This window comes from Otolemur garnettii, unplaced genomic scaffold (assembly GCF_000181295.1).
Source record: "Otolemur garnettii isolate 467f Iridium unplaced genomic scaffold, OtoGar3 scaffold00010, whole genome shotgun sequence".
In the NCBI taxonomy this organism is placed as follows: domain Eukaryota; kingdom Metazoa; phylum Chordata; class Mammalia; order Primates; family Galagidae; genus Otolemur; species Otolemur garnettii.
In genome coordinates, this window is record NW_003852405.1 from 7,095,425 (window position 1) to 7,108,759 (window position 13,335).

At 31.3% G+C, this 13,335-nt stretch overlaps 1 protein-coding gene across 5 annotated transcripts in view; it reads left to right on the forward strand.

Moving 5' to 3' along the window:
• COL11A1 (collagen type XI alpha 1 chain) overlaps positions 1-13,335 on the forward strand; it is a 205,414-nt gene that overhangs the window by 66,495 nt on the left and 125,584 nt on the right. For 4 of the 5 annotated variants that reach the window (XM_023509793.1, XM_003784099.2, XM_003784098.2 and 1 more), the window contains 8 exons: positions 1,281-1,550; positions 2,187-2,249; positions 3,720-3,761; positions 4,704-4,766; positions 6,955-7,029; positions 7,744-7,827; positions 9,934-9,990; positions 12,182-12,235. In XM_023509793.1, the coding sequence (XP_023365561.1) occupies positions 1,281-1,550; positions 2,187-2,249; positions 3,720-3,761; positions 4,704-4,766; positions 6,955-7,029; positions 7,744-7,827; positions 9,934-9,990; positions 12,182-12,235 (708 nt within the window). The remainder of the gene's footprint in view (positions 1-1,280; positions 1,551-2,186; positions 2,250-3,719; positions 3,762-4,703; positions 4,767-6,954; positions 7,030-7,743; positions 7,828-9,933; positions 9,991-12,181; positions 12,236-13,335) is intronic. The other variant, XM_003784101.2, reaches the window with a different exon arrangement.

The following is a 13,335-nucleotide window of genomic DNA, read 5'->3' on the forward strand; positions in this document are numbered from 1 at the left end:
CAATAAGACCAACAAGTGAGTGCTTTGCATGCAAACACAAAATTTTAAATAGTAAAAATTTAAGTTGAGAATGGCTGCTACATTTCTTTTAGTTTAATTAGTAATCTTCCATAAATGGATATATTGATTCAAGATGCAATTTATCTACTCAAATTCACCTAGCTTTTTAGTCCATAACTATGACCAAAATAATATTCTGAGCGTGGAAAATATGCAACCTCTGTTGGTGGTTTATATTCCTTACCTTAGAGTCTGAAAATATTATGGTTACCGAGCATTTTATATTAGTTACAAATTGCTAAATTAATTACTTCTCCACATATGTTCATTCACATGCTTTATGTAATGCTACTTATTAATTAATTAGCATTAATTATTACTAATTAATGTCAAATTAATAAGTAGCATTACTATACCATAGAAAGCAAGTTACTTTAAAAATGGAATTTAAAAATAAGCAAGACAAATTGATTTGAATCTCATCAGAATCAAAATCAGGGCAAAATTCACATAATAAAAATGATTCAAATTTGTTCTAGTGTTAAGGATTTACTTATAAGAAAAAGAAAACTATATCAGGTTTATTTTATATATCTCTGAGGAAGTATTATTGTTATAATTTTGACTTTTAAATTGATATTTATCCCTATTCTTCATGAGATTTTACAGTAATAATTTATATTTCATTGTCTTAAATTTTGAGAATATAATTTATATTTTATTTACGTGAAAGAACACTCTGGCTGAATACTACTTCTCTACATGTAAAGTACTCTGCATAGTCATTGCAATGATAAATCTTAATTTATAGGTGCATTGTTATTTTATTAATAGGATGAGAGTCAAACTTACATGGCCTATTCTTGTAGCAAGTGCATTTCATAATCACATTCTGTGAGATTTAAAGGTCATGCAAAGCTTTATGTATATGCATTTTTTTATTGTTCAAATCTTAAACTTTAAAGTAAATGTCAAATTGACCAATAAGCTTTATTTCCCCCCAATGGAACAAGCAAATACACATGTTGACTCCATGTGAATATTTGCAGTTTATTGGGAAAAGTTTTCTGAAAGCAATATCTCTTTGTACATGCCAATGTACAAATGTATTTCTTTCAATGATACTGAAGAGCTACCCTTGTAGGCCTTTGGAGTCGCTTGAATAATAGTAGAACATTTGCTTCTCTTCACATGCCATCAAAGTGTAATTCCAGATGCTTATTATGCTTTACTAACCGTCAACTTCATGTTCTCCAATTCCTTACAACCTAAATTAATAGCCAAATCCAGTAGAAGAAGTATTTACTGAAGAATATCTAACTGGAGAGGATTTAACTGGAGAGGATTATGATTCCCAGAGGAAAAATTCAGAGGATACACTATATGAAAACAGAGAAATAGACGGCAGGGACTCTGATCTTCTGGTAGATGGAGATTTAGGCGAATATGATTTTTATGAATATAAAGAATATGAAGACAAACCAACAAGCCCCACTAATGAAGAATTTGGTCCAGGTGTACCAGCAGAAACTGATATTACAGAAACAAGCGTAAGTGGGCATTACGCTCTGTGTCTTTGTATGTCTTATTTTGGGGATATTTTTATGTTTGTCTTGACATCTTTTCAGGGTCGAAATACAGATTGAGTTCTTATGTAAATTCTGAGTGCTTGCCACTAATCACAACACCTTCATAGATTCTTCTACATGGAAATCATCAGCAGTTGTATCTCTGGCCATATTACTGGGGCCTTCATTTGAAAGTGCAATCTCGAAAAGAATTGTATCAAAAATTTATTATCATTGGTAATGTTAAAACATAGTCATTGTTATTATTCATGGCAAATCTAACTTCTCGTTTTTAGAGTGTTTCATTAAATGTAACTTGATGAAATGACTTAATGCCTCAGAGTCATAATTGAGGTCTAATAGATCATATTTATCTTTCTGTTGTATTCTTCTAAGAAACAATTTTTCCATCTCCTTTCAAGATTCAGCGTTAATGTTTATTATGTCTTCCTTTAAATTTTTGCTCCATGTAAACCTTTAAAAGTTTTTCCTCTTACAAAAGCATATTTTAATAAGTTATTTTAAATATGTATAGTTTACTGAATTTCTTTTTGGAAACTGAAATGGCCTTATTTGCTTACAGAGATTTAGGTTGTTTTGAACTTTTTCACTCAACAGATAAATGGCCATGGTGTATATGGGGAAAAAGGACAGAAAGGAGAACCAGCAGTGGTCGAACCTGTAAGTACTGGTGTGAACGCATTTTAAAGGTTGGTGAAATTGTTAAATATTTACTCTGAACTATCATCCCATTCACTTTTTATGCATGTTTGTGTATTGTCATTGACCATCCTGATTTCCAAATGTTCCAAAGGTTTATGATTTGCCACAAATAAGTAAGTTAATGAGACCCTTTAGAGAAAAACAGGAATGTAGCAAAACAAACACAGACATTGGAAATTTCAGAATTTGAAAGTGGCTGGAGTTTGTCTGGTCCAATTCTCATATTTTAAAACTAAGGAATTTGAGATCAAAAGGGTTTTGGTAACTGTCAAGGCTTCAAATGTTTGATCATTAAGATATGGCAGGAATTTAGCTTTTCTAGATTTTAATTCAATGATTTTTTTCCCTCTAATCTCTCTGAATTGACATTATTAGGAATATACTATTCAACATAAATATGTACCTGTTACATATCCAAATTGCAGCATGTGATAATATAAATATACTTTTAAAAATTCACTTCCTCTTCACCCAGGGGAAAAGAAGCATTTATCTACTCCAAAATTTATTCTTTAAAATTTATATTTGTGTTATTACTACACATGATATTGGTAAGGAACAAATTCTTACTAGGAATGGATTTTACTATTGCTTTTCCTTAATCAGCAACTTGGGAAAATGAATGTGTTAGAACTAAAAGTAGTGTATTTAACTGATTGCCTCATAGTCACCATGAAAACCACTTCTCAAATTTCAAGGACATAAACTTTAAAATAAAGAAAGAGGAAAAAAATATCAAGATAAAAACGATACAACTTTAAGGACCAGGTTGATTATCTCTCGCATGACTCCAAAATCATGTCCTGCCCACCAAAGGCTTTAAAACTATTTTTTTTCAGGCTGAATTAGTTCTGAGTATAAAAAATTACAATCACCTTTTAAAATAACTTTATAATTTTAGTAGTCCAAAGTTGCAGTAGAATTATAACCTTCTTAGTATAAAGTTTTTAACCTGAAATACTACCCCATTTTTTTTGCTTTTTAAGAGCTTCTCTTATCTTTATCCATATTTATTTTGCCTGGACTTTCAATACCCTGAATTAAAGTGCTTTGCTGTCATCTTCATTCATTCATTCATTCATTCATTCATTCACACAGCTTGTATTTATTAAGTGCCTGCTTTGTGCCAGACATTCTTCTGAATGTTAGGAAAAACTTAGAAGATCTTGTCTATACCCTTCATGGGAACACTTTGTCATATTATTCATCTTAATATTTATTTTCTCTTCAGTAAGTTCTCTAAGGGCAGGGAGTCTGTCTTCTCTTGTTTTGAATTTCTTCTCTTCCCTATGCAAAAATGTTTATAATTGATTTTATGTAAGAAGAGATAATTCACTTTTAAAATGCAATTATATAGTGCATTCTTACAGTCTCTAACAAGTAGTGGTTACATTTCTTTGGTAAAGACATTTATGTTTTTTGTTATAGGGTATGCTTGTTGAAGGACCACCTGGCCCAGCAGGACCTGCAGTATGTAAATGTTTTAAGATGATTTTTGTCTTTTTTTTTTCATAATCACATAAAAGATTTCTAGCACATCCATCTAATTTGCATATTTTAGACTCATTTGGATGTCGTAGAGGCAAATGTTGATTCAGAGGCTCTGGTAGCCTTGTTCTGCCCTCGAATTCGTCTCTTCTAAAAGTGATATTCTTTTAAGTGCACTGGAGCTAAATTTTATTTAAAAATATTTTTGTTGCTGAAGTATCTCTGCAACTTTTAAACTTCATTTTAATCTTTCTTCCTGAAAATTGGAAAAGTACAGAAAAGCCATCCTTATTTATATTACAGAGGTATAATTACATCTCAATGAATGGAACGGGGACTTCCATATAGACCCTAGCTGCCTTGTCTGTCCATCTGCAGGGAGTGATTATCAGACTCCTTTGTGATTTCCTGATGAGGCTGATGTTGCTACTCAGTCTGTTTATGCTCAGGTGATTGCACTGGCCAGACCTTGTGAGAAATCCTCCCTCTTTTGTGGAATTAAATGAATTCTTGTCATCTGAAATAATATAAGATACTGATACCTTTAAATACTTTCACTTATAAAGAATATACAGAGAAATGCCTCCACACTAAAAGATGTCTACATTTTCAAGTTTGTGGTCCTAGTTTTGAGATCTGATTTTACGAGGATACCACTTCTTTAGTAAGGACCTTACCTTGGTATGTTCTCCCGTCCTGTTTTTCCTTGGAATGTTTGATCCCACCCTGAGAGTAGCTGAGCTAGTTGCAAAGTGGTTTTTATATGTTGTCTTTTCATAGGAAGATAAATAGGGCTGCTGTTTAGTAGACAAGTATATATTTATGAAATATAAATGATGTCTTCTTTAATTTTAGTAAGATGAATTTACCTGAAAACCAGTGAGATTAGGAATCTGACTCAGTTTATGGTATGTTTCTTTATAGGGTCTTATGGGTCCTCCAGGTCTGCCAGGGCCCACTGGACCCCCTGGCGATCCTGGCGACAGGGTAAGTGAAAGGGTATCTCATCACCAAAGCATATAATGCAGATTAAAAGAATTACAAAGTATTATTTAAAGCGAGGGCAAGGAATATATATTTATCTATGGTATAATTAACAAGAAACTGTCATTTTCACCTTATTTATATACTGATATGAATTGATTACATTAGATTCAAACTTGAACTGCAGATATATTTTTCAGGCATTCCCATTGATACTGAGTTTGACAGTATTAAAATGGTTTAATAAACCTTAAGTTTATTTGAAGATCAAGTCCTGGGTTACATGGAAAAATATCTCATTGTGTCAAGTATCTCCAAACTTTTTCTCATAAAATATTTTTCCTTTTTTGTATATTCTTGTATTAGACAATAAGTTGTGATTTTTTTATTTTTTGTTCTTTGAAAAATATTGGATTAGTGGTTTATGCTTTTTATATATTTTTAATTTGAAAAAGACAAACACTTTTTAATTTAAATTTTAAAGAAGGAAGATTTTTAAATATTTCAGAAGTTCCTGTCTGGCTAAGAGCTATTTAAAATTAAAGGACATAAGCAGTCAATTGTGCAAAGTCTTTGTACTTTTTAATTTAAAATTATTAGACTAGATTTTTTTTACATGATCTCCTGACTTAATCTCATCTATATAGTTTGATAGAAGCATTTATTTATAATCAGTCACTTGGGTTAACATTATCTTATTTTTTAATTCCACCATATTTTCCTAGGACCTAAACAGGATTCTATAATTTATTGACCTTAAAACCTTAATTTTTATTACAAATTCATCTCTTTACACTGTACCTTAACCAATATATATAAATGATCTGACAATTTTAGAAAATATTTTTAAAAATGAAATTATACCTGTCCAACTAGATTTGTTAGGATTTAAAATGGCGACTTGTGGCTGGGTGCAGTGGTTCACTCTGTAATCCCTAGCACTCTGGGAGGCTGAAGTGGGAGGATCCCTTAACCTCAGTCATTTGAGATCAGCCAGAGCAAAAGCAAGATCCCTGACTCTATTAAAAATATAAAAAATTAGCCAGGCATTGTGGCAGATGCCTGTAGTCCCAGCTACTTGGGAGGCAGAGACAGGAGGATTGAGTATGAGGTTATTGTGAGCTACACTGAGGCCATGGCAGTTTAGCCTAAGGGAACAGAGTGAGACTCTGACTCAAAAAAAAGAAAAAAAAAAAAACAGAGAAAAGAATTAAAAAAAATAAAATGATGATTTGTGGGTAGAACCCATTTTGGAACTTACTTTAATAATTATTTATAGCCTGTACAGAATATATATACATATATTATATAATATTTTAAATGAAAGTTAACTTTTGAATGTAGAATCAATATTAACTCTTTTCTAAGAATTAACTTTTATAAGAAATTCACATAATAGGGGCAGCACCTGTGGCTCAAAGGAGTAGGGTGCTGGCCCCATATGCTGGAGGTGGCAGGTTCAAACTCAGTCCTGGTCAAAAACTGCAAAAAAAAAAAAGTCATAAAAAGAAATTTACATAATAAATAAATAAATAAATATTACTGTGTACAAGTAAGCAACTCCCTGAGTTAGGTATTTATCATTAACACGCATTTGCAAAATATTATAGTCCATATGCATAGAGTCGCAAGTAATATATAGAATTTATTTTCCTGTCTTAAAATTTTTTGTAGATTATTGTACAACATGTTAAGATTAAGATTATTTTAAAGTATCTCTATTGGCCATAATTCCTTAAATTATTTAAATAATTTATTAAGTAAATAATATTTAAGTATCTATTTAAACAATACATATACCATAAACTTATTTTCTAATTTTAAATAAATCTTTTATTAATTATTTAAATTCTGTTTTTATCAAACCATAAAAACAAGCTTGAATTACTTGTTTTTCTCCCACTGACGCCCTCAAACTATATATGAACTCATTGTTTTATACGGTTTGAAACTACGAGTAAATTCTGAGCAAAATTCATATTGTAGTTTGATCATATATTGATAACCAAGCATTATTAAAATTATCTAAAGCTAGTGCACAATCCTTTCTAGGCATACTTACTAAAAGGAGGTTAAATAGAGAGGGCAAATGCAAATTAGATAATATAGACTGTGTTATTAACATTATGAGTTATTTTACTTTCAATACATTTCTATTGTTTTATTTTGATTATTTCACTTATTCATCTAGGGGCCCCCGGGACGTCCTGGCTTACCGGGGGCTGACGGTCTACCTGGTCCTCCTGGGACTATGTTGATGCTACCGGTATGATTTTCTAGTGTTATAAAGATATCTTGATATCTCACCATCTTATTTCTGAAAAGTATTGTTGTATTATATCACAGAGTGATCAGTTAAAATCTGTTCTATTAGGTGGAGATACTTGCAATCAAGCAGCCTCTGAGCTAATAAAAATTAAAGGAAATTTTACCAAACAAAATTCTGGTAAATACTACGTTTTGAGTGGAAGTTAGAATGGATCTTTAGCATTTTGTGGAATAGTATCAGGGAGGTTCTATTTTCTAATATAATTATTTATGAAGGGGTGAACACAATAAATAGATCTCAAAGAAAATTTCATCAGTGCTCATGGAGATTCTGTCTTTTGGTTAACAAAATAGAGACTGATCTATAATCTTCATTTAGTACATTTAGGATGTCCGTAAATGAATCAATACTATGGGGAACATCTGTATACATTAAAAAAGCATGAGGGTTCATTCCAGAGTTTCAGAGATTATCCATTTTAAAATAAAAAAAAATTCTAGTCTCTTATTTTACAAATGATAAAATGCGGTAGAAAACATCTATAAGAGGCAACAAAACTTATTTAAAAAATCTAGGTCTCATGACATTGCGGAGTTACTTTGAATTTTGTAAAATCTCACCGTTTCAAGCAAGTGATTTTTATCTAGTGATCAAGGCAGCACATATCTGACAAAGCCTAATTGTGAATTTCTTTATCTTATCTCTTCCAAGTTCCGTTATGGTGGCGATGGTTCCAAAGGACCAACCATCTCTGCTCAGGAAGCTCAGGCTCAGGCGATTCTTCAGCAGGCTCGGGTAAGAAAGGATAATGATGTCTTACTGTAAACTGATTAGTGTCGAGTTCATGAGTGTGTACACATATGGAAGATACTACTATTTATTATGAATCGGATGCTTACTTCTGAGGAGTATATTGAATTGAACTGGAAAAGAGCTATCATTATGTTTATTTTTCCAGTACTAGTATTTATTAATTGAATATTACAAAGAACTTCAGAATTATCATATATAACTCTGGCAGTCTCTCACAATAACACACAAAATTTCCAATTTTTCCAAAATTGATGTATTTGCAATTAGTACTCCCCGTCTTTCACGTCCAGTTTTACTTAATCTACTAAGGCACATCAATAATTGACGACTTTAAGAGAGTTAAGGGAATAAAGTGTGAAACAAATTTGTTCTTTTAAATTTTCTGAATTATGTAAGCTATCTCAGATAATCCAGAAAATTAACTATCTGGGAACTTTTTGTATATAAAAATAACTTCCAAACATATATACTAAACTTTAATGTTTATAATCTGTGATATTTTTACAACATTCACTTAATAAGGACACATATCCAGTTTAAAATTTCTCATTTGTTGAAAGCTTCCACTACCTATAGAGTTATGAAACGTGTAGTTATAACATGTTTAGTATGAAACATGTAATTATATTTGTGTTTTTTAAGTAATTCCAAAAATTATACATAAGAAACTTAAAAGAATGAAGGAGAAAAGAATTAGAAATCACATAACTTATTTATAGCGTTAGTTTTCCTTTTAAGGAAGAAGGAATTAAGGACTTATGCTGGGTATGGATATAGTTGCTGACTTCCTAACCAGAATAAATTATTTCCGCAAAAACTTTTTATTCATCGTCATTAATGCTGCATGTATAAAATATGTGAAAACATAAGACTCTAGTTCACTCTCAACATTTATTTATGTATTTCCTACGTCTATTCATCTTAAAAGATCATTATTTGGTTACACCATGTATAATGCTAATGAAAAGTTTATATATTTATTTATTCAAGGTTGGCATGATACAGATATAAAATATTTAAAATAATTTACTAATGATTCCTACCATTTATTTTTAAAATTACATTATTTTGAACAATTTTAAGCTAAGTTATTAAATAAATATCTTATGAGGTCATTGAATTCCTCATTTTATTAGTCCTCTTAACTTACTTGGAAAACTAGTTAGCAGGCATTATAATTCCAATTTTTCAGATATTTAATCTCAAGGATTGAGAAGTATATTGTCAAAAATCTCATGGTGAGTCAGTAGTGAAACTTTGGAGATCCTGTTTTCATCTCGTGCACTTTTCTTATATGATTTTGCATTTATTTCTTTTACAGTATTATTTTTGATATCTTTTGCGATAAATCTAAGTATGCGTCTCTTGAACTCTCTACTACTCAAAAAAAGCACATCATACTAATTTAACATCTATCAGATATTTGTCTTTTGTACTGTGTGTTTTAGCTTCTCAGTATGCTAATTTCACATTTCTAATATTCGGTGTGACACTAGTGCATGTTACCAGTTTTTTATGCCCACCATCGTACAAAACAAATGTGGCCTCTGTAGGATTAAAGTTGAGTTGTTAAAGGTGCATAGTATCATAACAATCCTGACCAGTTTTGCTTGGTGGGGTTTGGCTTTAGTTAGTATAATTTTTCCTAAAGTGTTCATAGAAAAAAATTATTTAAATTTCTTCAAACTGTTCACCTCTAAAAAATATGTTATCTGAGAATTGTACCTGCACATTTAAAAGAAAAAGACTACACATTATTCTGAAGTAAATTCAGAATAGAAAATGATCAAGTATTTTCAGATTTGTTGTTTTAAAATCTCTCTTAAATGTTATTGTTGATTAAATCTTAACTATATATGTTATATTTATGTAAGTAAAACAGTGTAAAACATGTCTGATACTTATACATACCTTCTGTCATTTTAGAAATTTGTAAATTCCTCAGTAACTTGGCACTCCTTCTAGCATGTAACTGTTATACCTGTGCTGATTACGTGTTACTTCAGGGTAGCTTATGTGGGTGAATATTGTTCTTTGATATGCTACTCCAAGGGAACATTACTGAACTGGATATATTTTGTTTCCTAGATTGCTCTGAGAGGCCCACCAGGCCCAATGGGTCTAACTGGAAGACCAGGTCCTGTGGTAGGTTACCCAAAGAAGATGTTGTATTTTTAAATTTTCACATTAGCAGTTCACTGCACACATCTGCCAGGCATTGTGCATATTTCTGGCTAGTGAAAGTAGCATACACATTGTCTATTCATATTATTGCTTCCGTTAAAAAAGTCCTTTCAATTCATTTTTCAATGTATTTTTATGAAAAGGCTTTAATCAAGGGTGGTGTCTGTGGCTCAAGAAGTAGGGAGCTGGCCCCATATATCAGAGGTAGAGGGTTCAAACCCAGCCTTGGCCAAAAACTGCAAAAAAAAAAAAAAAAAAAAAGCAAACAAAAACATCAAGTTATTAGTCTTTTAAAATGTTTGGATTCTAAATAATATTTTGTACATTAAGACTCAGAAAGGAAACTCTATGTCAACACTTTGACAAAACTGCATACATTTATCCAATGAAAAATTATTTTATCCAACTGTTTTTATAAACAAATGGAGAACTGTAACACAATATGCAGGAAATGTAGAAAATAGTAATTTTGGGCTACCCTATTACCGTCAATCTTGTGTGACAATTTTCTTGAATAAGTGGGTAAAGCAATTATTTTTACTAATTTTATAGCATATTAATGTTTTATTATTTATTGTTTATGTGTGTTTCTTATTAACATGTTGAGTTACTATTTTGAATAATTATGTTATTAGGTAGTGCTTAAATAAAAGCTATAAGGCAATCAGTTAATTAAAGTTCGAGTGTTTTAAAATTGCATTCAATTCACTGATTAATAATCTGATTTAAAGTAAATGCTCAGTTTTTTTGTACAATAATTTATTTCTAAGAAATCTTGATTGAAAGTCCTCTTTATTTAATTTTCAAGATTAGAAAACTCATGTTGCTTGGCTTTCTGTATTTCTTGGGAGTAATGTCAATAGTTATTTTTCACTTTGGAGCCACCAGATGTCTACTGGTACCATTTTCAAACTTAGAGTAATTTAAATCTTTGTTATGATTTTAAATAAATCAGAAACTTTTAAAACATGCACAGTACTTCAGCACGAAGTGACTATAATAACCATGTTTATTTTTAATGTTCTCAAGTTTTTTCATAGTATGAATGGCCTAATATTTATTTATTTATTTACTTATTATTGTTGGCCTTCACCGAGGGTACAAAAAGTTAGGTTACACTGATTGAATTTGTTAGGTATAGTCCATCTTATAATTGTGTCCCTTGCCCAAGAGGTGTGCCATATACCTTCCCTCCAACCCCCTCCTTCCTACGCTCTCCCCAGACCCTCATTCCCGTACCCTCCACCTGGTATCAGACCGTCTACTGCCTTCATATTAGAATTGAGTACATTGGATTCTTGCTTCTCCATTTTTGTGATGCTTTACTAGAAAGAATATGTTCCACCCCAATCCAGGTTAATACAAAAGATGTAAAGTCTCCACCTTTTTAATGGCTGAATAGTATTCCTAATATTTATCTTTAAAACTTACAAGTGCTTCATAAAGAAATTACACATGTGTATGTGTAGTTGATGTGTCAGGTCTTAGCTGCACCTTTTACATTACATAAATCTTTATAAGAGATGTTTGTTTAACAACTGATTATAAGGGGAAAAACAGATCAATCTGGGGAAAATGCTTTGACATTATTTCAGGACAATTAGAAATATAACAGAAGCATTTGTTCTTACCATTTTATTTCTATACAATTCATTTGCTAAGGAATATCTGAGTATGAAAGCAGTAACATTTTGTCAAATTCTTAGTGTAAATGGATTCAGTATAGCTTCTCAGCCTTTTGGCTAAGATGACGTATAAATGGATTCAGGGCATACCTGATTTTGTAAAAATGTTTTATCCTAGAACCACATCAGAATGCAGTGATAAGCCATGCCTTATGTATCCTCTTAAGTGTTTTGATGGTATACACTTAAAATAAAATTTTAATGTGATTTGATGAGTTTGACTTCGATGTAGTTAAGCATAAAATATATACCTTTAAGTAAAGTTCAGACACTGGAATATAATTAATACGCTGACCAGAGATATACTTCAGTAGAAGGATTTGAACATTTTATTGTACTAATAAGATCCTGTTTATAGGATTAAATATAATTTGAATAGCATTTACTTACTTCATGTAAAATGGCTGCATAAAAGTAGCTAGTGAATTGCTAAATTAAATTATTATATTCTTACTTTTTCTCCACAGGGGGGACCTGGTTCAGCTGGGGCCAAAGGTGAGAGTGGTGATCCAGGTCCACAGGTAAAAAAAAAAAAAAAAAGAAGAAATTTGTTTCTTTATTATTGACTTTATTTTATCAAGTAAGGCAATTGAAGTATTTTCTGTTTTATGAGTAATGGAATTATTTACCTTATCTTTAAACCCATCTCACCTCTTTGAATGGAAAAATCTCAAGGGAGCTGATGACCTCCAATAACTTAGTTAATTTAAATAACAAGAAGATAATAGACTAGTGTAGGACAGGTGTGAAAGAAATAGACCTTCAACATTCTATATCAGGTTATGATTGTGCAGAGCAGAGCAGAATAACCTCGACTGTCCTTACATTGGTCCTGCTTCACACCCATGTATTCTGTGGAGGATAAATACAGCACTTGATCTTATAATGGATGTTTAGTATACTTAAGAAAACCTTCACAGAGCTGAGGAAATTATGAGAAATTGTTAACATATAAGCTGAAATTTTTGAAAAGATCTTAGGTTATATTTACATGGTGCCAAATTAAAAATATTACTTTTTGCTTAATGCTGATAAGCAGATAGAATAATTTTATTATGGAATACATTTAATCTAGAAAGCAGAAAAACATCTGGGTTGTTTCCATGACTCTGCAAACGTGAATTGAGCTGCAATACACAGGCAAAGATAATGAATTGAGAAATTTTAACCTTCACAATGAAAGTTAAAAATATAATATCATGGTGCTAGTCAACATTTGCTTTAGGGATTGACAGATTATCCTTCAAATGTTTTGTACATAATAAACATGTACCAGGCACCATGCTGAGCTGTAGGAATATCATGAAAAAAAAAACATATTTAATTGAAGACCTTAGTTAACAATCTAACAGGGGACTCAGATCTAAGAAAAATCAATTGTAATGTAATGTGAATAAGTGCAACAAAAGAAGTATCAAGGAGAGAATATCTAAAAATGAATAGAGCTGAAAGAAAGAGGATGGAAAAGAGAAGAGAAATGGTATGGATGGTCAAGGGTGTGTTCAAAGAAAATGTTGGGTGGCGCCTATGGCTCAAAGGAGTAGGGCACTGGCCCCATATGCCAAAGATGGTTCAAACCTAGCCCTGGCCAAAATAAAAAAGAAAAGAAAATGTTAAGCTC